The sequence below is a fragment of the Chinchilla lanigera genome, unplaced genomic scaffold (assembly GCF_000276665.1).
Source record: "Chinchilla lanigera isolate Chin_1 unplaced genomic scaffold, ChiLan1.0 scaffold00123, whole genome shotgun sequence".
NCBI classification, from domain to species: Eukaryota; Metazoa; Chordata; class Mammalia; order Rodentia; family Chinchillidae; genus Chinchilla; species Chinchilla lanigera.
The window spans coordinates 398,715-423,019 of NW_004955524.1; the positions used below are offsets into that span (position 1 = coordinate 398,715).

At 37.3% G+C, this 24,305-nt stretch overlaps 2 protein-coding genes across 2 annotated transcripts in view; both read right to left on the reverse strand.

Moving 5' to 3' along the window:
- LOC102023188 (vomeronasal type-2 receptor 116-like) overlaps nucleotides 1–20,400 on the reverse strand; it is a gene marked incomplete at its 3' end in the record, with an annotated part of 32,162 nt that extends 11,762 nt beyond the window's left edge. The window contains 6 exon segments of the mRNA XM_013507330.1: nucleotides 2,934–3,057; nucleotides 3,371–3,598; nucleotides 4,338–5,141; nucleotides 5,741–6,029; nucleotides 12,525–12,615; nucleotides 20,299–20,400. Of these exon segments, the coding sequence (XP_013362784.1) occupies nucleotides 2,934–3,057; nucleotides 3,371–3,598; nucleotides 4,338–5,141; nucleotides 5,741–6,025 (1,441 nt within the window).
- A 2,141-nt stretch (nucleotides 20,401–22,541) lies between these two features.
- Nucleotides 22,542–24,305, reverse strand: part of LOC106146311 (vomeronasal type-2 receptor 116-like) — an 84,585-nt gene continuing 82,821 nt past the window's right edge. The window contains exon 8 of the mRNA XM_013507331.1: nucleotides 22,542–23,390. Within this exon, the coding sequence (XP_013362785.1) occupies nucleotides 23,227–23,390 (164 nt within the window). The 3' untranslated portion in view covers nucleotides 22,542–23,226. The remainder of the gene's footprint in view (nucleotides 23,391–24,305) is intronic.

Here is a 24,305-nt window from a genome sequence, read left to right on the forward strand (position 1 = left end):
TGTATGTATATACAGGATAGTTAACATAGTTAATCTACTGTCTTCTATTTCTTTGCTGAAAGAAACTGTCAATGAGTCCTTGATTGATCAATATTTCATGTCTCTTTGTTTTCATGCGAAACTACTTTGAAGATATCAGTATGTAATACAACAAGCACTGTTAATTTTCTACCACTTTATTTGTAACTCTGTATTGTTTGTACTGTTCTTTTGCTATTTTGTAAAATCTTGTCTGTTAATGTTTTCCTCCTTTTATTTTTAAAATAAAAAAAACTAAACCACAAAATGTTAAATTTGTATTGATTCTGAAAATAAAATTTATGAGATTTAGAAAGATTTCGCCTACTTCTAATATACTTAGATTTACTTGTATTGTCATATGTAAGTCTGTCTTATTCTTTTTATATATTGATATTTTTGTTTTCATGGAAACTAATACACTTAATTATATTTCCTACACTTAATATAGTCGAGGTATACTCCCCATAAAATATATGTCAATTTAGAAAACTATATGTAAATTTAGTTCAACAAGGAAGATGGTTTGAGAAATTTATTTCTTGTCATGGCATTTTCAGCTATGAGTAACATAATTTGGCGTACTTCTCTTAAAATGAATCATTTCCCCGATCTTTTTTTCTCCACAAGCATTTCATTAAGTCAGCATTAGTGTGTTTTTGAATGCTTACAAATTTCACTACTGATTCTCTTTACATAAAAACTTAAGCAAAACTGTGAACTATGAATTCAAATTTGTTCATAGACACGGTATAATGGGACATTTTAAAATTATTACTTATAATTCTTGACCTTTTATGTGTTTTTGTTTGTTTATTTGAGACAAGGTCTCATGGTATAGTTCAGGCTGCCCTTGAGTTCATTATGTAGTCCAAGCTGGCTTAGAGTTTGCAATGATCCTCCTACCTCAGGCTCCTGAGTGCTGGGATAACAGGCAGGCACCACCATGCCTAGCTTATGTGTTGCTCATCTTGAGCAACCCTTACTACATTTGATCAAGAAAATAAAAACTGCAAATATACTAAAATATGGTCGTTTGTAAAAATATACAGAAAATGTGGTCATTTGTATAGATATACAGAACACTTTTCATGTGAAAATAAAGTAAAAATAGTTTCACCACCATCTATTTCAGTAGTGGTGAGCCTATAGCATGAATATTATTTGTTTTTATTTTCAGATAAAATAAGTTAATGGAGAGTAGTTTTTTTTTCTACATGTACACTTGGAACACTGAATGAAAGTCCCATACACCAAATCCTTAAGAAGTATATGTGCACACATTAATACATGGGACTCTGCACAGTTAGTTATTATAAAGCAAATTTGAAATCAAACTAAGTATGCTGTAAAATCTAAGCCTGTATCAGACAGAGCTACCTATTTAAAATAGCCAGTAGAATGATGGTTTTAACATGTCATGATTAATCATAAATAGAAGTATTAATAAGTTTGTATAGAAAAATCTTTAATATTAGAGTTCTGTAATTTTTCTTCACCATATATTTTTCCTTATCCTCATATTATTCCCTACCACTTTGTTTGTAACTCCATATTGTCTGTACTGTTCTTTTGCTATTTTGTAAAATGTTGTCTATCTGTTAATGTTTTCTTCCTTTTATTTTTAAAATGAAAAAACAAAAAAATTTTAAAAAAAATTTTATCTGTGTTTTAATGACATGAAAGTTCATGTCATGTTAGGATCTTGGAGTATGACACACAGGGCAAATATGCCTTTGTGGCCACCTCTGCTGATCCTAGTTAGAATTTCTGCTACCCCTAATCTTTTTGATATATTAATGCTTCTGCCTCTCTGAAATGACCTTTAAAAATGTGAACATCATTTATTCTTAAATATCTTATTCTGTGTGCATATGGTCTTGTAGGACTAAAGCACAAAAAATACTTGATGACATAGGTTATAATCTCTACTCACAGAGGAATTCCTGGAGAACAGAGTGAAAGTTCTAGTATTAGAGGTTATGCTATACTGTAAGCATGTTGTACACCAAAGGTACCCCTCTGTCTCAAAGCAAACAGAATTCCTCTGAGCATTTGCTTTGTGGCAAGAACTGTACTAGGCATGGAAAAGTAAAAATACAGCAACTATTTGTCTTCAGTATTATTTAATGTAGTTATAAACAATGTAAAATCTTGGAGTTTAATAATTTTTGGTGTTAAAATCATGATGGAGGTGGAACTTAGAAACTCTGTAATGGGGATAAGGTTTTTGAAAATAATTATGATTTCACTGGTTCTAAAAGAATGAAAGTAGGGGCTGGGGATTTAGCTCAGTGACAAAGTGCCTGCCTGGCAAGCGCAAGGTCATGAGTTCGGTTCCCGGTACCGGAGAAAAACCAAAAAATAAAAATAAAAAATAAAAAAATAAAAGAATGAAAGTAAGAGGGACAGAGTCACAGACCTGTAATCTCAACTACTCAGTAGGCTGAGATAGAAGGATCACAAGTTTAAAGTCAGTCTGGGATATTTTAGTGATATTCTACCTCAATGTAAAAGTGAAAGCAGCTGGAAATTTTAAATTCATTTGTAAAGCACCTGTTGGTTTAATTCCAAGTGAAGATGGAAAGGAGGAGGAGAAGGAGGAAGAGGAAGAGGAAGAAAAAAAGGAAAAGAAGGAGGAGGAGGAGAATAACAACAACAAGATGAGGAGGAGCAGCATGACGATGAGGACAAAGAGGATGAGGAGGAGAGGGAGAAAAAGAAATAAAAGTTATAGTTAAGGGGAAGGAGTGTGTGTCTTAAGGGCTAATACTAGTGAGTAGAACAAATGAATTGCTAACTGAGTGAATAAAAAGTTTATTACTGTTGTTGCACACAAGGTCTTTTTGTTTCCTAGGTGGATGGGGTGAATATAAAATAGAGGCCATAAATGTATTCATAAGACATGTTCTTACCAGTGTCATTGGCAACCTCATTTTCCGTGCAAGGGGTGCAGTCAAAACAACAAGCACCCTTTCCCTCCTGAGGGGCTTTTCTGAATCCAGGATTGCAGCTCTCACTGCACACAGACTGGGGAGTCTGAGGGAGAAACTATACCTTGGTGAGTTTTTAGACATTTACTTCTTCACAGCTATAAATGCAAACAATTTTTATACATGCATATCAATAAAATACAATACTGTTTTATGTAATAAAATAAGATACATCAATATTTGCAAACATCTGCTTAAAATATGTTACTTTTCCTTTCATCAGAAAAGTGGTAAATAAGAAAATCCATCACACTGGAAATTGAATTGTCTAGCTGTCAAAAGTGGCCATATCCTGAATAAAATAGGGTGCACAAATTCTACAAAAGTTTAAGTGTGTGTTATGGATGAGATGAAAATACCTCTGTAAAATCAGAGCCCCACTCTATTATATCATCAGTTATAGATAATTGTTGGCTAAGAGGAACACGTGGAGAAAATGTTCCTAATTTGACCTTCAGCCTAAGGCCTTCTGGAAAATTCCAAAAGTTGAGAATATCATACTCTGAATCCAGTTTTGATTCTTCATTTAAATTCACTTTCTCTCCAATGGGATTGTCAAACTGAATGTTCTTCAGAAATGGGTGCAGCTGAAAGAGACACAGCATCCTATGGTGAAAAGGATTCCATGGCAAAGATATAAAATTTAAATGTGGGAAAGCCCCTAGTTATTTTTAATTCCCTTTTCATTATGCACATGTAACATTGGTATATAATAAAAAGCAAGGAAGAAAAGTCTATAGAGTGGTAAAATTTTTAAATGTCCCTAAAATGTCATACATTTCAGACTAAAACATTCATCTATACCTATTTAAATAGTGTGCATGGGTATTAGGGGAAAAACCAATTGTAGAAAGGAAGAATCTAGCCACTACTTTTTCTGTTTCCACCATATCAACCTGCAAAATGAGGCTATCGTTCTCCAAATTGGTTCTACAATTAAATAAGAAATTTCACAAAATATACACACTATAGGATTTAGGAACACCTAATTTCATAAAGTATTACACATTTTCCTGTTTTTCTGGAAGTATATTATGAAAAATGCTTACTTTTCTTAAAGAAAAATGTAGGTGGTCAGAGCATTAACTTCCTTTAGACCAAAGCAGTGATTTTGCATCATATCTATTTCCTTCTGCCTGCTGATCCTTGATTGATGACCGTTTCTGCCCAGTTCAAGATTTACCTCTTTAACAATAAGCATGGTATACAATGTTTTGTATTGTTGCAGAAAGGATTTTAAACTTCTTAGACGCAGGACACATGGAAAAACTAAAATAAAAAGGTATCTTAATGACAGTGCATGGCACCCAGTGGTAGACACGTTACCTGCCAGGGGTAAAGCAGCCTTTCCGCATTTCCCACTGGGTATATTTCCACTTGTTGGAGAAGCAGCTCATGGAGGGCGTGGGCCACAGCATACACAGCATTATATACATTGTAGCTCCTGTCACTCATGGCCGTGTTGAAACGACTTAGAGGCAGCCATGCCAGAGAGGCATTGGGTGTGCAGTTCTTCAATGAACAATCAGAATCAGAGAAAGAGCAGTGGAAATTCTGGAACCAATACATAGTGAGGTAAGTGTCTTCTGGATATTTGAAAGGGTTTGCTTCCTGGACAAAACGCTTGAAATCAGAAATTTCCTCATGATAGTTTGAAAAAATGAGAGTCCCATGGAATGGGTCAAGCATAAAATTTTTCCCAGACATGTCAGCATGCCATTGTGAGTTTGTGACCCAGACTCTACAAGTCACTCTGTATTGCCCTATGTGATAGTTTATATCACTTAGACCATCGGTGTCATAGTAAATGATACCCACGTTTACCGGTGATATAGTCTTCGTCAGGATATCACGGTGTGGATGGCTGTTGACATACGACACAAGAGGAGTTGAGATCATTTTCACAAATGCTGCACAGACTCCATTCCTGTCCATCTCTCTTCTCATATCTGAGAGAAATTTGAGACCTTTCTGACCTTCTGTAATGATCAGTCCTATCCAGGTCCAGCTGAAATGAACCATCAAGGAGACCATGCCAAGGGCCAGTGACGTTTCTTTTGGGGCCACCTGATAGAGAGAAGGAAACCCGTCCCTCTCTGTCAGTGTAGGATCGAAAGAACCACAGGAAACCTGAAAGGAAAAGATGTCGGAAGCAGTATGAACAGGAGTGTTGACCTAAATCCCAATCTCAGACCTGAAAATTACTAAATAAAAGCTGGAATTGGTAGGAGAAGGTATTTTTCTTCACATCTTATAATCATCTCACTTATAAGAGCTTTTTGAAAATTATCAATCAGATGTAAATTTCCAGAAAAACTCTGGAATTTCTCTCCCTCTTATTTGCTGCAGAAAAAAACTAACTGAAAACCCTCTGTGCTCTCGCTCTTTGAGATTATCCACTTTGAAAGATACGCAAACACAGTTTCCTCCTCCCACCCCTGAAAATGGCACCTGAAAATCGTGCAATTAGGCACCTGAAAATAGTACCAAAAATTCAGTGGTACCCCAGTTCACAAACCCTTTTCTTTGTGAACAATCTCATTCACAAACAAAAGCATTTGGTTTAATTTTGTTTTGTTTGTGAACTCTACATCAGGTGACGAACATGACCACAGCCCTCTTCCCCACATATTCATGGCCATCTTTTCCATAACCATAGGGTGAGTTAACCTCATGAACTGAGATGCCACTGTACATGGTATCACCCTTTCTCGCCACAGCTCTATCACCTGGGGAAATTTGTAGAGCTCCAGCAGTGGTCCAATTCGAGCAGCAGTGGCCCATGCTGTTCCTGTTAGCACTGCTACAGATTTTCTCTCTCTCCCACAGCTGTAATTAGGAATTTCATCCTGTCCACTGAGCAAAATGAGAGGGCTCTTCATTATCATCCAGTGACTGTAAAGGAAATTATGGAACTCATGTCCCAGAGATATGTTGGGTAAAAGATGAGGATTCCTGTTGATCTCTTCAATGGCAAAAATGAAGGCTAGAAAATTCTGGTAATTGTTGGGCATAAGCCTGCATAGAAAGCATAGAAGTACTTAGAGAAAAGACTCTACTATTATTTTCTTACCTAATCTGGGATACTTTAGTTATGCATATTTTCCACCCATGGAAAGATCTATCTCTCATTTTATTTGTTCCTACCTGCATTGAAATAGTTGGTATTTAAATTAAAATGTTAAGGTAATATCATCAAAATATATTCTAAAAAGAGTTAAACAACAAGGAAACTTATTCTGTCTTTGGTAGAACTAGCCCCATGAAATGAGATTAATTTTAGTTAAAGAAAATAGCAACACTTAGGTTCTAGAAGGTCATTTTCAGGTTCCATATACATGGAGAAAATTCTAAAGGGGTGGGCAACGAGATCACCTTAACATTAGATTTGTAGATGGTCCTTGACACCAACAGCTAAAATAATTGGACATATTAATACATTATTAAATGTGTCCACATTACAGCAATGATATTCATGTCAAGTGAGAGATATCAATGAAGAGAAAAAGAATTTTTAAGCAAAGGTCTGGGACAAGCAGAAGAATATGACATCTGTTGGATGATTATGCTGCAGCAGAAAGCTTGTAGTTCAGTGAACTAAATCTGTTGTCAGTCAAAATTGTGTATCTGCCACCACCAAAAACCAAGATGTATAGAACAAATGAGGACCTCTAAAAAAAAGAAATCATGAAAATGCATTCACATTCGAGAATAGGTTGATGCAGTGGAGGACTGCGAAAAACAGAAATCTACAAAACAACCTTATAATTTTAAACATAGTATTTTATACTTTAAAGATATCTAACTAAAGTCAATGTAAAAATGTACACTTGTAGCAGTGCTTATTCCTACTAGCCCTTATCACTTCAGCTTTTGCACTATTTTGAAAACAAATACTCTCCCAGTCAATGACAACTTCTTGCATTTCTATTCAGTGACATCTGAAATTTCATTAAGAAAACAACACACTACTTTTTGTATTATTCCTAATGGCACTGTGTGTTGATTCTTGGTCAGTGATATAGGTAATGTTCACTTCTTATTAATACTCCTTTGTGAGTAAGGGAAATGTGTGTTCTTACTATCTGCAGAAATGTAGTTTAAAACCCTGACCTCCTACCTGGAAAATGCTCTACCTCTGACCTACATACTAGGCCCACAGTATAGATTCTTCAGTGTGGGATATAGCTATCAGTATGTGTTTGAAAAATTGGGCTTCCTAATTTAATTTTGAAATATTTTATTAATACACAGATGTCACCATTTTTTGACGACCATTGAAATTTCCCTATATAATGCCATATAGTTATCATTGTAGTACTTCTTATTATTTATCCTACTTATTCTCGTCTTCCTGAACAAAAAAATGTTATCTTTGTCCTTTTTCTTCTTTTTCATTTGAAAATATAATGTTAAATATAATACTAAAATATTATAATATGTAAAATAACAACTACTTATTTTGTGATAGTTGGATACTTCATACCATTATGAAGTTGCATGCATTTTAAAAATATCTAATCATCCTCTTTAGCTTTACATAATTAATTAGTAATTAACATATTTTCCATAGTATTCTTCTGGCTGGATTCTGCATAGTAATAGATTCATAGTTACTGCCCTATTATGTCTGTGAATGTACCCATATTCATTTTGTTTAAGCATCCGTTGTACACAGAATATAAGTACATTGATAATTTTCCTATCTAATTTGATTACTTATATTTAAATGAAGTCTTTATTCTATTTACCACTTGTTATAATTTATATATTTTCTTTGTTTATGCTCCTTAATAATTTCCTCTATATTTTCAGATAATTTCTGAATAACTTTCTATCATTCTTATTAATTGATTTGTACATGGATTTTTTATTTAAACTTTATCCCCTGTACATGGGTGAGATTTACATTCCATAATTATGCACAGGGGTCCACCCACAAGAAGGTACAGGTGTTAGTACCACCCGTATTCACTGAATTACAAAACTTTGTGTAGGTCGCAGTCATCCCACTCTTTTAATAAGACCCTCAGAGATTTCCCTTCTGTGGTAAAATCTGAAAGTTTAGCAAAATCTTTTATCAAAAGATAAGTGGAAAGAGACACATACAACAGTTGTCTAAAATCCTGTGCTCATGTGGCTTTCAAAATGAGCTAAATATAAACTACCTGAAGGGAAGAACAGAAAATTTAAAATTGTCATTAGCAAAATGTTTAAATTACTTCTTGATAACCTCAATTTTGGAGAAAGGAAAGAAATGAAAGTACATTAACATCTTCATCTAACATTGGAGATTCAATAGGTAGGACTTCAGGTCATGGGTTTATAACAGATGCCCCTTTGAATTAAAAAATTCAAGGAAGGCCCAGCCTTGTTATTCTCACCTGTTCTCTATGAAAACACCTTCAGGCAAAAATTATTAAATAGGCAAAGTTGAAAGCTTCATTATGAGGTCAATAAAAATAAATCCCTGTCTTTGAGTAAATAATATCTATTTGGAAATTATGTATGATGATGCCTTTTACCTTTAATTATGTATTTGTGGATCACACACATAAATGTCTACTTATAAATCTCAGACATTCTACCTTAGAAACACAGAGAAGCCAGTAAGTTAAACTAGGTTTTATTGTCAACAACCATGCAAGATCTAAAGATAATCATTGAAGTCTCTGGAATAGACATATCTTTTGGGCAGCAACAGAAATTCTGATCCATTTTAAAGAGAGAGGGAAAAAACAATAAAAATGATATAGAATTCCAAAACAAGATGGTAGGAAAAAAAGAACAGCAGATGCAAAAACACTGAAAAAGAAAAGGAAATTCTGGTCCAGTGACTCCTCAGAGAGCAGGCAGATTTGAAATCTTGTTGGTTAAGCAACATGCACAAGCACACAAATATGTACCAAATGGGCCAGAGGGTGTATAATAATATCCACTCTGAATACAAATCAGGCAGACAAGCTCAAATACCACATAGCATCTCTCCTTTTAGTGAGGTGAAGTATAAGCAAAGAGATCAATTAAGGATGGAGAGAGGAAACAAAGGGATACAGCTCTGGCAAATGGGAAGGGGTTCAAGAGCACACGGGTGAGAGGAGAGGGGGAGGGGAAGAGGAAATACGTAGAATAAAGATGTGCCACGTATAGGAACCTAATAATCTCAATGAATGTAAATGTTTTATGTCAAATATGAGATAAAATTAATAATATTAAGAAGAATAAAAATGGGGAAAGGAGTTTAGAAGATAAGGAAGGAGTGGGTGGGAGGGGATTAAAAAAACAATCGAGCTCTACTATGTACGTGCACTTGCTCCCCAAGATGATTGAAAACTGCATGTACAGCAGACATGTACTAATAGAAAATTAACAAATAATAGTAACTCTGATGAATTACCCTTAGGTTGTACAGGAAACCCCACGTTTAGATTGTGGTAACCGAGAGCCCAGAGACCTATGCACACAGGGAAATGATGGCTGTGTGAAAAAATATGGACGCAATGGATTTCTTGGTGTGTAAACCAAAGGAAGGATGTGTGTGTGGGAAGCAAGCCTTCTCCAACAAGAGAAGGACAATGTAAAAATGTGTAAGATAGTTTAGTATTAGGTGCTAAAAGAAATCAGTCCAAGGAGAAGTAACCAGCAGATGTTTTCATGGGAAAATTAAGAAAGTAGAGATTCAGTCCAGCCTGATAAAGAGAAAAAGTTTGAGGGATGACAAGCATTAACAACACTAAGTAAGAAAATGAGACTATGCACAGCAGATTCACAAAGGCTACTGTAAATTCATAGCGTTGATCTACATAAAGATCTGTTTTTGTTTTAAAAATAAAAAATATAATCACTTACCAAAGCAAATGAAATAGAAAAGGAAATAAAATTATACAAGCATTGATAGAAGGTTTCAATAGATGTGAAATAAAAATTTTAATATTTACTGAACCTGAATGGAGTTACAGTTCAGTTATTCCTAAAGTACATGCCTAGAAGTCATGCATGGTGGTGCATGATTGTAATCTCAGAAATCTGTGAGTCTGATGCAGAAAAAAACTTCAGTTCAAGCCCAATGTGAGCAACTTAAAAGTTTAGCAAAACACTGTCAAGAAAAAGAACGAGGAGGAGGAGAAAAGAAGAGGAAGAAATCTGGGTTGTAGATTGATTTCAGTCTCCAGTATGAAAAAATATTGACTCAACTAGAAAATTCTTAAGTAGAATACAAAAAGTATGTTTCTATAAAATTAACACAAGCTTGCTATAAACATTCAAAATAAAGTTCAAATGAAGGATCAAAATATATAGCTCATTAGAAATTTTGATAGATTTGCTAGTATTCTCACATTTCTGAACAGAGTAAAACAGTTAGTTCATGAGAAAGATATTTGCCTAATATTATTTGAATGTAAGTAAGCACAATCCTTCTTAACATTTATCTGTGTGAAAATATACAGGAAGTGATACGCGTATATCACTTGGACAGGATTAGAAGATCATTCTCCTAGGACATGATGGATTACACAGAAAACTACTCTAACCATCCACACTAGACAGATCATTTGTTATGAAAACTATGAACTACACTATGAATAACACATGCTCTCCTTTGAGTGTTGTGGGATGAAGATCTTAAGAAAGTGGCATCAACAGTCTTCCCAATTAATATAGATGAAGACAGTATTTATGGAAGGGTCAGAGAATGACTTAGTATAACATAAGTATTCAGTAACTAATAGGACAAGTAACTGAATGGAGAAGATGCCATCAGTATCTCAAAAAGCCTAAGACTGTTCACCTCATAAATCTAAGGAGAAAACCTGAAGAGGACCCATGATACACACAAAGTGCAACGGCCAAACAACAACTGTGTAACTAAGAACGGCCAGAACATTTTAATGATAAACTCAGCAAGTTAAAGCATTTGGGGGACAACGCATCTAAGATAACAGAATTCTTAACAAAAGTTGTAAAAGAAAATCTAACAAAGCCATAAAATTCTAACAAAGTGCATGTACTGTAATCAAAAATGGAACAAATATGGTTTTTTATGGCAAGAGGAAAAATACTTCAGAAATATCCTGAAACACATGATATCATGAAACTAATCGTAAAAAGGGATATGCACAGCAAATTCATAAAGGCTAAAAAAAGGGAAGAATGATACTTTAGGGAAAATAAACAAACAAATTTAATATTTTAAACAAACCAGGAAGAACACTGGAAGATTTATATTTATACTTATATTTATATCTATATTTATATTTACAGCTCCATCATCTCAGCAAGTGCCATGAGTAATTCAGAGATTTCCCTCACTCACGCACCCAAAAATCCTAGTGACCTCTCATTAGGTTGAAAACACTTCTTAACATCAGGAAATAAAATCAATGTTTGTACAAAAATGCATGGGTAATGAAACCAAACAAATTCTGGAAAGTTATAAAAAAATCCCTGCCTGTAATGCCAGCTGCTCCAGAGGCTGAGGCAGAAGAAATTTTAAGTCTGGGAGTTTCCTACCACCTTAGGCAAACGTCTGAACACGATGAGGAACGTGAGATAGGCAGTCACTGTCTACACACGGAAGAGGCCCCGATTTCTCCCTCTGCCATCCCTGCTTCCAAAGATGGGAGGGGCCACAGCAACACTTGTGGCCCGGGGATCTGATAAAAGACATAATCATTATTTCAGTGACACTTCCTACTGTTTTGGGGACACAAATCATCCCCTACTATCATCTGAAACACCACAAAATCTGGGATCTCATTATACATTTTCTACAAAATTGATGTGATAGTATCTGCAAGCAGAGAATATGTGTGTCCAATTGAAAGACAATAAAATGGAAGGTTAAAAACCTCACAGTTGGCTTATCCCCATTTCTGGCCTATCTTGCAGCTCCAGAAGACTTGGAGCACACCTTTCATGAAATAGCATTTATGTTATTTGAAAGAATAACAGAATATCTACAGCAGTAACTTTCCCCCAACAGCTATAGTATAAATAGCAGTGGAAACGATGTAGGGATGTAGGTAGTTTCATGCACAATTAAGGGGCAATAGCAGACCCTGGGTTTTATACAGTGATATTCTTCTGTAGCCTCATAACCCTGAATTCAATCATTTAATGCCTGCAGCGACCGATCATGGAGGAAGAGCGGTATGGCTAGTGGAGTAAGGTGGAGAGTGGTGTCTCCCTCATGTTTCAACCCTGAAAACAGGAACATAAGAAAGTGAAAATAGAATATCACCTTTCACCTTCTAAAAGGTGAAAAGGAGTATATGCAAATTCAAAATAGTTTGCAGACAGTTATGTGCCCAAATAGGTGGGAAGGACAGGGTAGGAAGCAATATGGACAATACTGATAAACCTGTCCACAAATTTCCAGGTATTATCTATCCTAATAACACAAAAGAAATTGAAAACATGAAGAAGCCGCTTACTGCATGGTAAAGAAGTCTTTCTTAGGCTCCAGGTTAAAAATACCAGTGAAATATAGAGATATATAAAGAGAGAAAGTACCCCCGATCAGCACATCTCCATTCCGGTGCACGCTGGTGCCTCTTTTGTGAAGGCAGGCTTCGTTCTCAAAGACACACAGTAAGACAGGAAGCTGCAGGAGAAAGAGGATGACAGTCAAAAGGGACATGTCAGCAGTGTGCTCAAGCCCTTAGGTCTGAGCGAGGACGAAGCACAGTGTCAACCAGGTAAATAAACAGAGTGAGTGTGTGTGTGTGTATGCCCCTGTGTGTTATTGTTTTCACCTAGATGGACACTTTTAAGCCCCTGTCTCCTTTCAGCCAAGCGCATTTTTCCCTGGTGGAATTTGCCACCACTTTTCTCCAGGGCCAGGGCTGTATATCTGAGATCAGGTGTTCAACTAAAAAACACAAGGTGGAAATTATATTTGCGTTTCATTCTGTCCACCTGGAGGCACGGTGATCTTATCCAAGTCCACAGATAGCAACACCGCAGGGGCCACCTCCTCTTGGGCAGATAATCCTGTGTCAATAGCCATTTTCACAGACACGCAAGGTTTTGCTGAGATATTGAGCTACATGATTCAATATTACGTTGAGGAAATGGCCCATGCTCAGCCAAGAACCTTTGGGTACGATGTCATCCGAAGCTGAAGATTACAAGTCACAAATGCACACATTCAAGGTTCAGAGGAGCCTCGGAAAACTTCCTGTGTGGCCCGTGCGCTTCTGTGTCTAGCCACATATGCTAAGACTTAAAGCCGTTTGTGCTCCTGTTTCAGGTGGCAATAATTACATTAATACCAGAAAATCCAAGTTGATAACTTAAGGTCAATGCATGAATAAGTTGCATTTTGATTTATATTATTTGGGTTCTTCCCTTTTGCAAAGTAGTTTTGAATATTCAGATTTCACATTTTAATATATTGTACTGATCCATTTCTGCACTGACAACCTTGAGTTTTTCCATTGTTTGGGTTTCCAGGGGAGTTTACCTGTATGGGAAACCAAAGAGGAAAACTGGAGGTTACTCTTTTTTTTGGACCAGGAATTAAACTCAGGACCTTGTGCTTGCCAGGCTGGGAATTACTTCGTATTTCACATCACCCAAAACATTAAGAGCAGGGTTACAGAGACAAAGATGGCAATCTTTGAATTCAGTGGATTTTTCAGGAAAGGAAAATCTTACATGACAGTGTAGGGTTGAGTATATATGACTTTAAATTTGTCAAAATATAAATAATACTGAGCACAAATAGTAAATTCCAATGTGAACATGGCCTTTACTTATTAATGTATCTATATTGATTTACAAATCGTGATGTGTAAAAAATAGATGAATGTTGAATATGGGAAAGAACCACAGTATTATTATTAATTTTTGTAGAACTAAATTTTTAAAAGTTAACTTCATGTTTAAATTAGTACATATTTGTTAAACATATTCTTCACATTCATAATAGGGAATTTTATTTCTTGATGGTAGCCATTCTTTCTGGAGTGAGATGGAATCTCAGTGTTGTTTTAATTTGCATTTCCCAAATAATCAGTGATGTTGAGCACTTTTTCCATCTATTTACTTGATGTTTGTACTTTTTCATCTGAGCAATGTCTATTCATTTCAGAGGCCCATTTTTGGACTGGGCCTTCAAATTTTGGGGGGAGCCTGATTTTTTGAGTGTTTATGCAATCTAGATGTTAGTGGGTATTGAAGACCCCCATTAAAACTGAATCTAGACAGACACACTATTCTATAGAGAGTAAAAAAATAGGTAGAGATTTTAAAAAATAAAGGACCTTAGGAAAGTCAAAGAAACCATGAATGCCCAACATAGAAAAGAACTGGACTCCATATCGGATATTCATATCAACTAGTGTTTGTTTTATATAGTTGGGTGAACCTGTATTTGGTGAATATATACTAATAATTGTTATCAGTTCCCCTTGAATTGTTCCCTTAACAAGTATGTAGCGACCTTCTTTATCTCTTTTGATCAGTCTTGGCTTGAAATCCACTTTGTCTGCAAATAGAATAACTACCCCTGCTGTTTTCTGGGTTCCTGTTACATGGAGTACTTTTTTCCATCCTTTGACTTTCAGTCTATGAATTTCTTTTGAAGTTAAATGTGTTCCTTGTATGCAGCATACTGTTGGATCTTGTTCTGGATCTATTCTGCCAACCTGTTCCTTTTGATTGGTGAATTTAGACCATTCACAATGTTGGTTATAACTAATATGTATTGGCTTATCCTTGTCATACCATTTTCCTGTTCTTGGTTCCCTTTCTTTCCCTTTTATTTAATTGCTTGCCTTGCCTAGTGAAGTCATTCTATTGGGAATCTTGGAGTTGTCTTAATTGTCAGTTTCTAGATTATCCTTCAGAACTTTTTGGAGTGCTGGTTTGGAGGTTGTGAATTCCTTTGGATGTTCATTGTCATGGAAGCATCTTATTTCTCCATTAATTTTGAAACATAGTTTTTCAGGGTACAATCATCTGGGCTGGAAGTTGTTTTATCTCAGGGCTTAAAATACTTCACTTCTATGCTCTGCTTATTATAAGCATTTCAGTTCAGAAGTCTGTTATGATTCTGATGGGTTTCCCTTTGTAAGTGATTTGTTTCTTTCTCTAACAATTTTAATGTTCTGTTCTTGGCTTGAATTTCTGGAATCTTGACTATTATATGCCTTGGTGTAGGTTTTTTTTCTGATCACGACTATTTGTAGTTCTATATGCCTCCCTTATCTGAATCTCAAGTTCTTTTTCCATGCTTGGAAAGTTTTATATTACTTCTGTGAACAGGTTTTTTTAAACATCGTTTGTGCCATCTTCTCATTCTTCATTGATTCCAGTTAATGTTATATTAGTCTTCTTTGCATCATCTATCAGTTTTTGGATTGATCTTTTATGGTCCTATGATATTTTTAAGAGGTCTTTCATGTGAATATCACCAACCAAAAGCTGATCTTCTTGATCTGATATTGTATCTTCACATTTGTTGACTCTACTGCACAAACTTTCAGTAGAATTTTTAATCTCCTGGATATGTATTTGAATCTGTTTTATGGAGTCCAGTTCTTTTCTATGTTGGGCATTCATGGTTTCTTTGAGTTTCCTAAGGACCTTTATTTTTTTAAATCTCTACCTATTTTTTTTATTCTCTATAGAATAGTGTGTCTGTCTAGATTCATTAACCATTTTCTTCATTATGGTCATCATCTCTTTATCTCTGGTTTGTTATTGTTGAGAGACATTGATCTATTCTGTTACTTCCACTGCCACCATTTCATAAAATTCTGCTGCAAAGAGTTTTATTTTTTGCACCTCAATGCCCCCTTGATTTCCCTTGTGTGATTGGGAGTTACAGGTTGTATCTTGCTTCCATGTTTTATAATTTTCTGTTTTATTATTTATTTATTTTCTGAATTGAGGCTTGTAAATTGCTTATGCTAGGTAGCTTTATTATTAACATCAAGACTTCTTTAGGAAATGACTACATTTCAGAGATGCATTCTATGTGTACCTGGTTTTTAGCTTGAGTCAGTCCCAATTTGTTAGGGATAAAAGGTTGCTGTTTGTTTGGCCTAGCACCCAGTTCTTTGGTACAGGGCTATTGTACTACTTATGACTCCCAGACAATGTATGTATTGGTATATAAGGAAGATCAACTGATCACAACTGTCACCTTGGGTAAAACACTATAATCAGTGATAACAATATCATCACACACAGACTAGAAAATGACAAACTGTGATAACTATGAATTTGCCAACTTTAACCATAGGTACAAGATTTATCGTTATAGTTATATAACAATATCTAAAACAAATTAGAAAACTATATACAGTAAATATCCACTCCATAGAGTGATTTTACCATAAAGGAAGAAAACTGCAAAGGGATCAGTGGAAAAAATAGAGAAATAAAAGAAGAGAAAGAGATTCGAAGAACAGCTAAAGGATAAACATTAACCAGGCCTCAGGAAATGAGTGAAAACAGGAGGGAAAGAAAGAAGAAACAAACGAAGAAAGAAAAAAACAAAACTAAAACTAAGACAATGTTCACTCTCAGGAAAAAATAAAAACAAACAATCACAAACAAACAGACAGACAAAAACCAAAAGCAAGAAAAAAAATTTCCTGTGATTTTAAGCCTGTGGTTATCTTCTGACATCTATAGTTCTGTGGTAGTGTCCAATTCAGGTTGTAACTCTGCTGTCACTGGTATAGCAAGCAGTGAGAGCCCATATCTGCACTGGATAACCCCAGCAAGTCTGCAGTAGAATTAGGGGAGGGTGCCAGTTCTGGTACTGTCAAATCCACAGCAGTTCAGTCTGGTCTTGGAGTTGTGGCTTGATTTGTTCAGCCTACAATACTATGGTTGTCTCTTGCCAACCTGATCACAGCTCCTGATGCCCAATGTCTCAGGTTCAACTGGGTGTGCCCTAAACTGGCATCCGACCAAGCACCCTCTTCAGCAGACATGGAAGTAGCTTGGACTGGAGTCTCTCACCAGCCGTTGTAGGCCCAGCATCTACTGTTCTATTCCCCTGGTGTGTTTCTTCCTGGAGGTCTCTGGAGTCACCTGCACTTATGTTATCTCTCTGTAGGTTTGATCCTCCTCTCTCACACCATGAGCCAGGAGCCAATAAAAAGTTCAGATTGCCCCCTCCTTTTTCCTGTACAGAGGTTTGTATCTTCACTTTCTCTGTGTGCTCAAGTTTTACCCTAACATCCTTCCTGAGCTCTGGGGATGCATGTTGTGCTTTTCTTCCCCATTTTGTTGTTTTCCAGTGTCTGGATTCTAAATCTTGGAGAGGTTGACTTCTGCTTCTAACCACTCTGCCGTCTTCCTGGAAGTGTGTAAATCTATAAATTTAAAAATTAAATTCTATACATTTTATTTAAAAGTATTTTTCAATTTGTAAGATTCTAGCCTCATGCATTCATTAGCATTTGAAAACTATCTAGTCAAAATAAAGATAGGCAATAAGTGCAAAATCTTCAATGATTTTCAAATAAAATTTTGAGAAATAATGAATGTTCACAGTCAATAATAATTGTATATTAAGCACATAAAAATAAGAGTATGTTGAACTAATAGGTTTAATTAAAATATGTAATTAAATTTTTAAATGAATATCTTTCTTGTATATCAACCTTGGTATTTCAAGTTACATCCAATAAAAACACAATCATATATGAAAACATGGCTGAGATTGACACATAAATGCATGAACTACCTTACTGAAGGGATCCTTTCTAAGTTGGGTTAGAGTTGCTTTGGGTTGAGTTGTGTCTTCTGAAGACTGGAATTTATGAATATGATCTCATTTGAAAATTGGGTGTTTGTAAATAAAAAGGTAAGGCCATTAAGGCAAGCTCTGATGCAATATAACTGTTGTGTTTCTAACCAGAAACCTCTACATTATGACAGTAGTAGTGATTGGGGTGAATCCCATTTCAATCCGAGGTTTAAGAGCACCACAGAAATTATGAACAGAGTCTCAAAAAAATGATTAATTTGATGGAATCTTCATTTCAAATACCTGTATTACAGTACTTCCATAGAATATAATTCTGTCATTCTAAGCTACTAACTTTGTGATAATTAGTGTCCTTTAAAAAAAAAAGAATACAGGCATAAATAGCAGCGCTTCTGTAATAGACACTGGAGGCCAATAACAAGAACTTTAATGTCTCCATTCCAGGCAGACTGGGTTTGAAGATAACTTAGTATTATGTGCTCAAGTCATTGATATTTCTGAGCAGCTTTTTCATGAAGAAATCATTTCCAGAAAGCCCACTGGAGTTCTGGAGAAGCAGATGGAGTGTTTGAAGTGGGCTAATGTGTGGGGAATTTTTATGACTTTTGTCCTCCCATAGAGGAAAGATATCCCCAGGTGATTTGAATAAAACCCAACTGATGACTTCTTACTGATGTTTTAAAGAGAGAACTTTGTCCAATTCATGCTAAAACCAAGAAAATTTTAAAGACATGATTAAACATAGAGTGGATGTTGACAGTTAAAAAAAAAACTTATTCCATAAAAAAATTGCCAAGAATGATGGGGAAAATATGTTTAAAATGAATGAAAGTATTTTGAGGGGCTCATGGATGGCACAGCCTGCAAAGGTGTACGTCCTTTCCAACTATCCATCGCTCTTGCTGGCTCCTTATCACCATACCGTGAATATCTCCCTTTGTCACACCCCTCTGCCAAGTCATCCTGCCTTGGAGCCAGACAATTATTGATGGAACTGTGAGCTAAAATAAATATCTCTTCCTTACGTGGCAGGTATACGATATTGTGGCTCAGCAGTCAGAAATGTGACTGAGACAGTAATTAAGATATGGGAATTCAAGAACAGCTTCAGAAAGTGGAAATAATGAGGGAAAAGTGTGCTTAATGAATTCTAAAGAAGATTAATGGTAGTGTACTTTACTGTATAACTTTAAAAATTCTTTTATTTTTAGTTACAAAATCATATATCAGTAAACTTTTCTTTCAGCCAAATATTTGTCTGAAATTCTGCCTGTTCTATTTTCCCAATAAGAAATTGTTTATATTCTCACTTATAAAATATGCATGCAAGTGGAAGGTTACCAAATGTATGTGGGATAAGGAGCTATAACTCCTTACATTCATATGGGCCCATGAACAATATTTTGCAAAATGCATCAGTACATTTGAACTATGACATGATAGTTCTTAGAACCTGAAGTGAGGGACCTGGATCTTGAGTTTTTCTGGATCATGGTTAGCAGTTTAAAATCTATAAAAAACATTTTCATGAGTCCCAGTTCTGGTATGGATTTACAGAAGGCTAAGATAGCTGAAAACAAAACGCTAGATGGAAGAAAACATGAGAGAAGAAAAAAAATCCTTCAAATCAAGGTAGTAATTTAAACTTTAACAAGGATGAAGAAAAAGAAGTAAGTCAAGGTGTGTGTCATAGTGGTTGTCTATAATTCTAGCACGTGGAAGGCTGACACAGGGGAAGTGTGAGTTTAGTACCATCCTGGGCTCTGTAGAGATTTCAAGGCTAGCTTGCACTTTGTGTTAAGACATTTCTCAAAATGGAAGTATAAAGCCAAAGAAGAAGAAAAAATGTCTAGAAACCAAAAGTTAGTAGGTAAACTTGCCTGCATGAAGCAATTCCAATAGGGTACTCACAATATGAATTTACATGTAGTGTATTTAACCTCTTCAAAGGACTGAAAATAATCTATAAGATTTGTAGGTAATAAGAAACAATGATGAAAAAGATCATGCAAATGAAGATTATATAGATATGATACATTAAAATTAAAAGCATGACAACTGAAGCCATACTGACTGAAATAGCTTAAGTACCTCAAATGTAGAATAAATATCCCTGTATCAGTACTGAGTAAAGTAATGAAAACACTGGAAAGCCAACAAGTACTTCCAGGAAATTACTAAAAACAAACAAGAAAATGAGAAGAGATGAAAATTACAAAAGAAAACAAAAATTAGAATATTACCTTGAGGAAATTCCAAGCAATAAATTGACTCCACAAGGAAAGAATACAGCAAAAGAAAGAAAATACAAATATAGTGAATATCATAATAGAAAATTTGTCAAAATTGAGGCTGGGCTTTGTTCCTTCAGACAATGTGTGATAATATGCAATGAGCCCTGTGTAGAGACATAAAAGACTCTAAACTAACAAGTTATTTTTATAATTCAATGTGTGAAACCTTCAAAATTCAAAACTGACATCTCCGAAGTACTCATTAACAAATCCTTTTATTTTGTAGTCTAAATAACTTTTACTCATATTTCATTATTACCCGTGGTTATTTCTCCAATCTCTCCTGGTGAGATTTCTTTTCTTAATTATTTCACTTGGTCAACGTCTGAACAGAAGTTCTGGACCATTTTCCTCACTTAAATCTTAGGTAGAGAAAACAAAAGAGATGTTTACATGGTCAAATTTTTATCATGACGATTACATATGGTACAATACTAGGGAATAACACAATTTATCTGTAGAGATGGAAGGATTTTTTATTCTTAATTCTGTTTCTGTTCATGAAGTGTATTCAAATGTATTCTTGAAGTGTATTCAAAAAATGGAAGTTTTTCTAATTTCAAGAAGGCCTCCTTCCTCGAGTTATAGGCTCCTGGACTGTTTGTCCAAGGTGATTGACAATGATTACATTTTTGCTTCTTGCTTCTCTGTTCAGTTTGGTCATTTCATCTGTACCTTGGAATCTGTTCATTTCTCCTGGACTCTCACCTTAATATTAGTTTTCAGAGTAGCGCCAAATATCCCTCTGAATTCAGCATCTGGTGCTGTGAGGACAGCTCTTTCCTTTCTGATTGCCTTGGCAGGGGACTGCCTTTCTGGGCACGGCTCAGAAAGCCTAGGCTAAAGGGAAAGACAGCGGCAGGCCCCGCAGGTCGCTGAGGGGCAGGAGGAAGCAATGCAGGCCCTCGGAGAGAGCCAAGCCGAGCCCGGCCGAGGAGGGGTGGAGGGAAGGGGTGCTCACCCGAGGTGGGCCGAGGGAGCCAAGCCGGCACCTCAGGGTCCAGCCCGTCCAAAAGCAGGAAAGGCGGCCAATGAATGGGCAGTGCACAGAGACTCAGGCGCCAGGGTGAAGGGTTCAAACTCAAAGCCGGGCGCCAAATCAAGGTGAGAAGACAGCTGCACATGTGTGCGCCCAGAACAACTGGTCCTCGTGTGTCAGAAGGTCCTTGAGTCCAGTGAGAGAGAGACGGGTAATCCAAGGCTGCGGAGACGGCCACCTTTGTTTTCTTTTTCATTTCAGTGTGGTTATGTCTTGGGCAGTTCCACCTCCTCGGGTTGAGCTGAAGAAGTACAACCTCCACCAAGAGGTCTGAGGAGAGACTGCAGGGACTCCAGGCCGAGGAGTGGGACCCTGAGGGCGGGAGGTACACCTGAGGAGGGGGCGGAGGCAAAGCAGACAGAGGCCCAGGCCTGGCATGTGGGATCCTCAGTGCCCTGAGGGTGCCAAGGAGAAACGGAGGGACCTGAACCCAGGCGGAAAGGACCTAGGGGACTCCGGCCTCAGGAAGCACGGAGGGACACGAAGAGGCACGAAGCGAGTGAAGCAGGGGCGGAAGATCGCGAGGAGGCACGGAGGAACCGAGCAGGCAGGGTGGAACCGGAGGAAACACAGAGGAGCCCGAGGAGGCACGGAGGAACCTGAGGAGACACGGAGAAACCGAGCAGGTAGGGAGGAACCCGAGGAACCCGAGGAGGCACGGAGGAACCCGAGGAGGCACGGAGGAACCCGAGCAGGCACGGAGGAACCCGAGGAGGCACGGAGGAACCCGAGGAGGCACGGAGGAACCCGAGCAGGCACGGAGGAACCCGAGGAACCCGAGGAGGCACGGAGGAACCCGAGCAGGTAGGGAGGAACCCGAGCAGGCACGGAGGAACCAGAGGAGGCACGGAGGGAACCGAGCCTGGCGAGTGGAAAGCCCAGGAGGGACCTGAGCCTTGTCAGAGAGGACCGAGGAGACTCGGGCAGCCTCGCAGAGGCATGGAAGAACCCGAGGAGAAACAAAAGGACTCCAGGCCTGGTGGAGAACTAGGCAGCATGCAGCGACTGAAGAGGCGGGAAAGGACCCAGGGCTCTAATAGTGGACTCCCACGCTCGGGCAGGGGCACCCTTGTACTGCCTGAGGGATGCAAAGCCTCGGGGAGCGACCCAAGACCGTGCAGCCAGGCATAGCGAGGCCTCGTGGGCCCCCAGTGGTGTGCGGAACCCTGAAGGGCAAGTGTCACTAGAAGCAGTGAAGGAGGAGGACGTTTGGCTTAAACCCGGGAACACACTGCCTGGCACCGTGGGGTGTTCTGGACTCAGAACCGAACCAAGGTACCGACCGACAAACACCGGAGCACACGGATCACCAATTGAGATTTTAGAATGAGCCTTTATTAGCTGGCCAGCGACTGACTGAGAGCCTCCACGCAGGGTAGGATCAGGTCCGCAGCAAACCAGGCGTGAGAGCAGCTTCCAAGCCAAAACAACCGCATCCTGCTTGGCAAGCGAACTTCCTGTGTAGCAGTCTTCCCAGAAACTATAGAAACCCCAGGAAACTTACAAGGGAACGATACGTCTCAGGGAGTTTCGAGGAGTGGCTAGAATGCGGAATGAAGCAGGTGGGAGAATAGGGTAATCAATAATCTTTTTTTCTCATGTTCTTTGTGAGGCCATGCATGTCCCTTGTGAGGCCTTTACATGGGGGAGCGTGATGGACTGGAGAAGAGTCTTCGAAGAAATTAAGTTGAAAATGCCAAGATTCCAGGCATAAAAGTAAAGAAATAAAAGCAAACAGAAGAAAATACGGACAATTCACCCTGAAGGGCTCATTTATTGTCACAAGACTATTCCCAAGCAAAGAAGAAGAAAATAGAAATATGCCATACTGAGAACATACATTCACATGAAACAGGTGACTTTCATCCTTAGAGGTGATTTCGAAGTTCACCCACATAAAATAAAACGAACATTTGCTGTTGTTGCTTCTTCAGTCCATATGTTATATGTGGTTTTTAAAGCTGGGGGTGGTGGCACACGCCTATAAGCCAAGCATTAAGGGGGCTGAGGCAGGAGTATCACTACAAGTTTGAGGACAGCATAGTGAGTTAAAGGCCAGCTGAACTATATAGTGAGACACAGTTTCAAAAGACTAAATAATTTTGCATGTTGGTTTCTATGAGAAATGTGTCTTGGGAATGTTTGAAATCAGTTTTGAAGTTCTACAGATTCTCTACTGTCCATCTGCTCTTTTGAGTCAGAGAGAAATTGGACATCTTTCTCACCTTCACTGACCAGTGTTGCCCATATCCAGCTAAACTGAAGCATCAGGGAGAACAGTCCATGGGCTATCGTGAGTCTCTGGAGCACATCTGATAGAGAAAGAGAAATTGGCAATTTTCACAGAGTGTAGGTTCTAAGGAGCCAAAGGTAAACTAAAAAAAAAAGAACATTGAAAGCAATGGGGAAGGGATTGGCACAAAACAGTATCACAAGCCTTAAGGGAACCAAGCAAGAGATGGAAATAGGAGGAGAGATTTGTTCTTTTCATTTATTTTCTCTCTAGAGCTTTTTAGAAAATAATTGAAGAGTTCCGTTGTCTGCTCCCTTTTTTATTTTAAAGAAAAAGGAACAAAGACAAATTAACAAACACAAAGACATAAACAAAACAACACAGTGATACAGAATGTCAAAGTGATAGGAAATTAACAATTGTTATTGTATTACATATTGTTATCTACAAAGTGATTACTCAGATAACCAGATACAGACATTTAGATTGATCAAACAATTAAACATTAACTGTTCCTTTCAATAACCCAATAGAAATTAGTAGTACAATTATCTTAGCTACCTTGTGTATATATATATAGTTTTTCCCTTTGTCTTTCTTTGTTTCTCTTTTCCCTTATTCTAGTTGCTCTTTCCTTTCCAGCAGTTTCTTTCCCTTTCACAATGTCTATTGTAACTTTCTGATTTTATTTACTCTTTGAGATTCTTACAATATGGAGGCAATATGATGTTTACACATGTGAATCTGATTTATTTCACTGATGAGTGTGGTCTCTAGTTGCATCTATTTACCTATAAAAGTCTTGACTTTTTTATTTTTTATACCTAATACTACATTTAAAAAATGCCACGTCAAATGGTCACAACTAGAGACCATACTCATAAGCGAAATAAATCAAACATACAGGTGCAAGCACCACATTGTTTCTCTAGTGTAAAGCCTGAAAGAGTTAATTTAAACTAGGAGATATGACAGACATTGGGAATTGATAGGA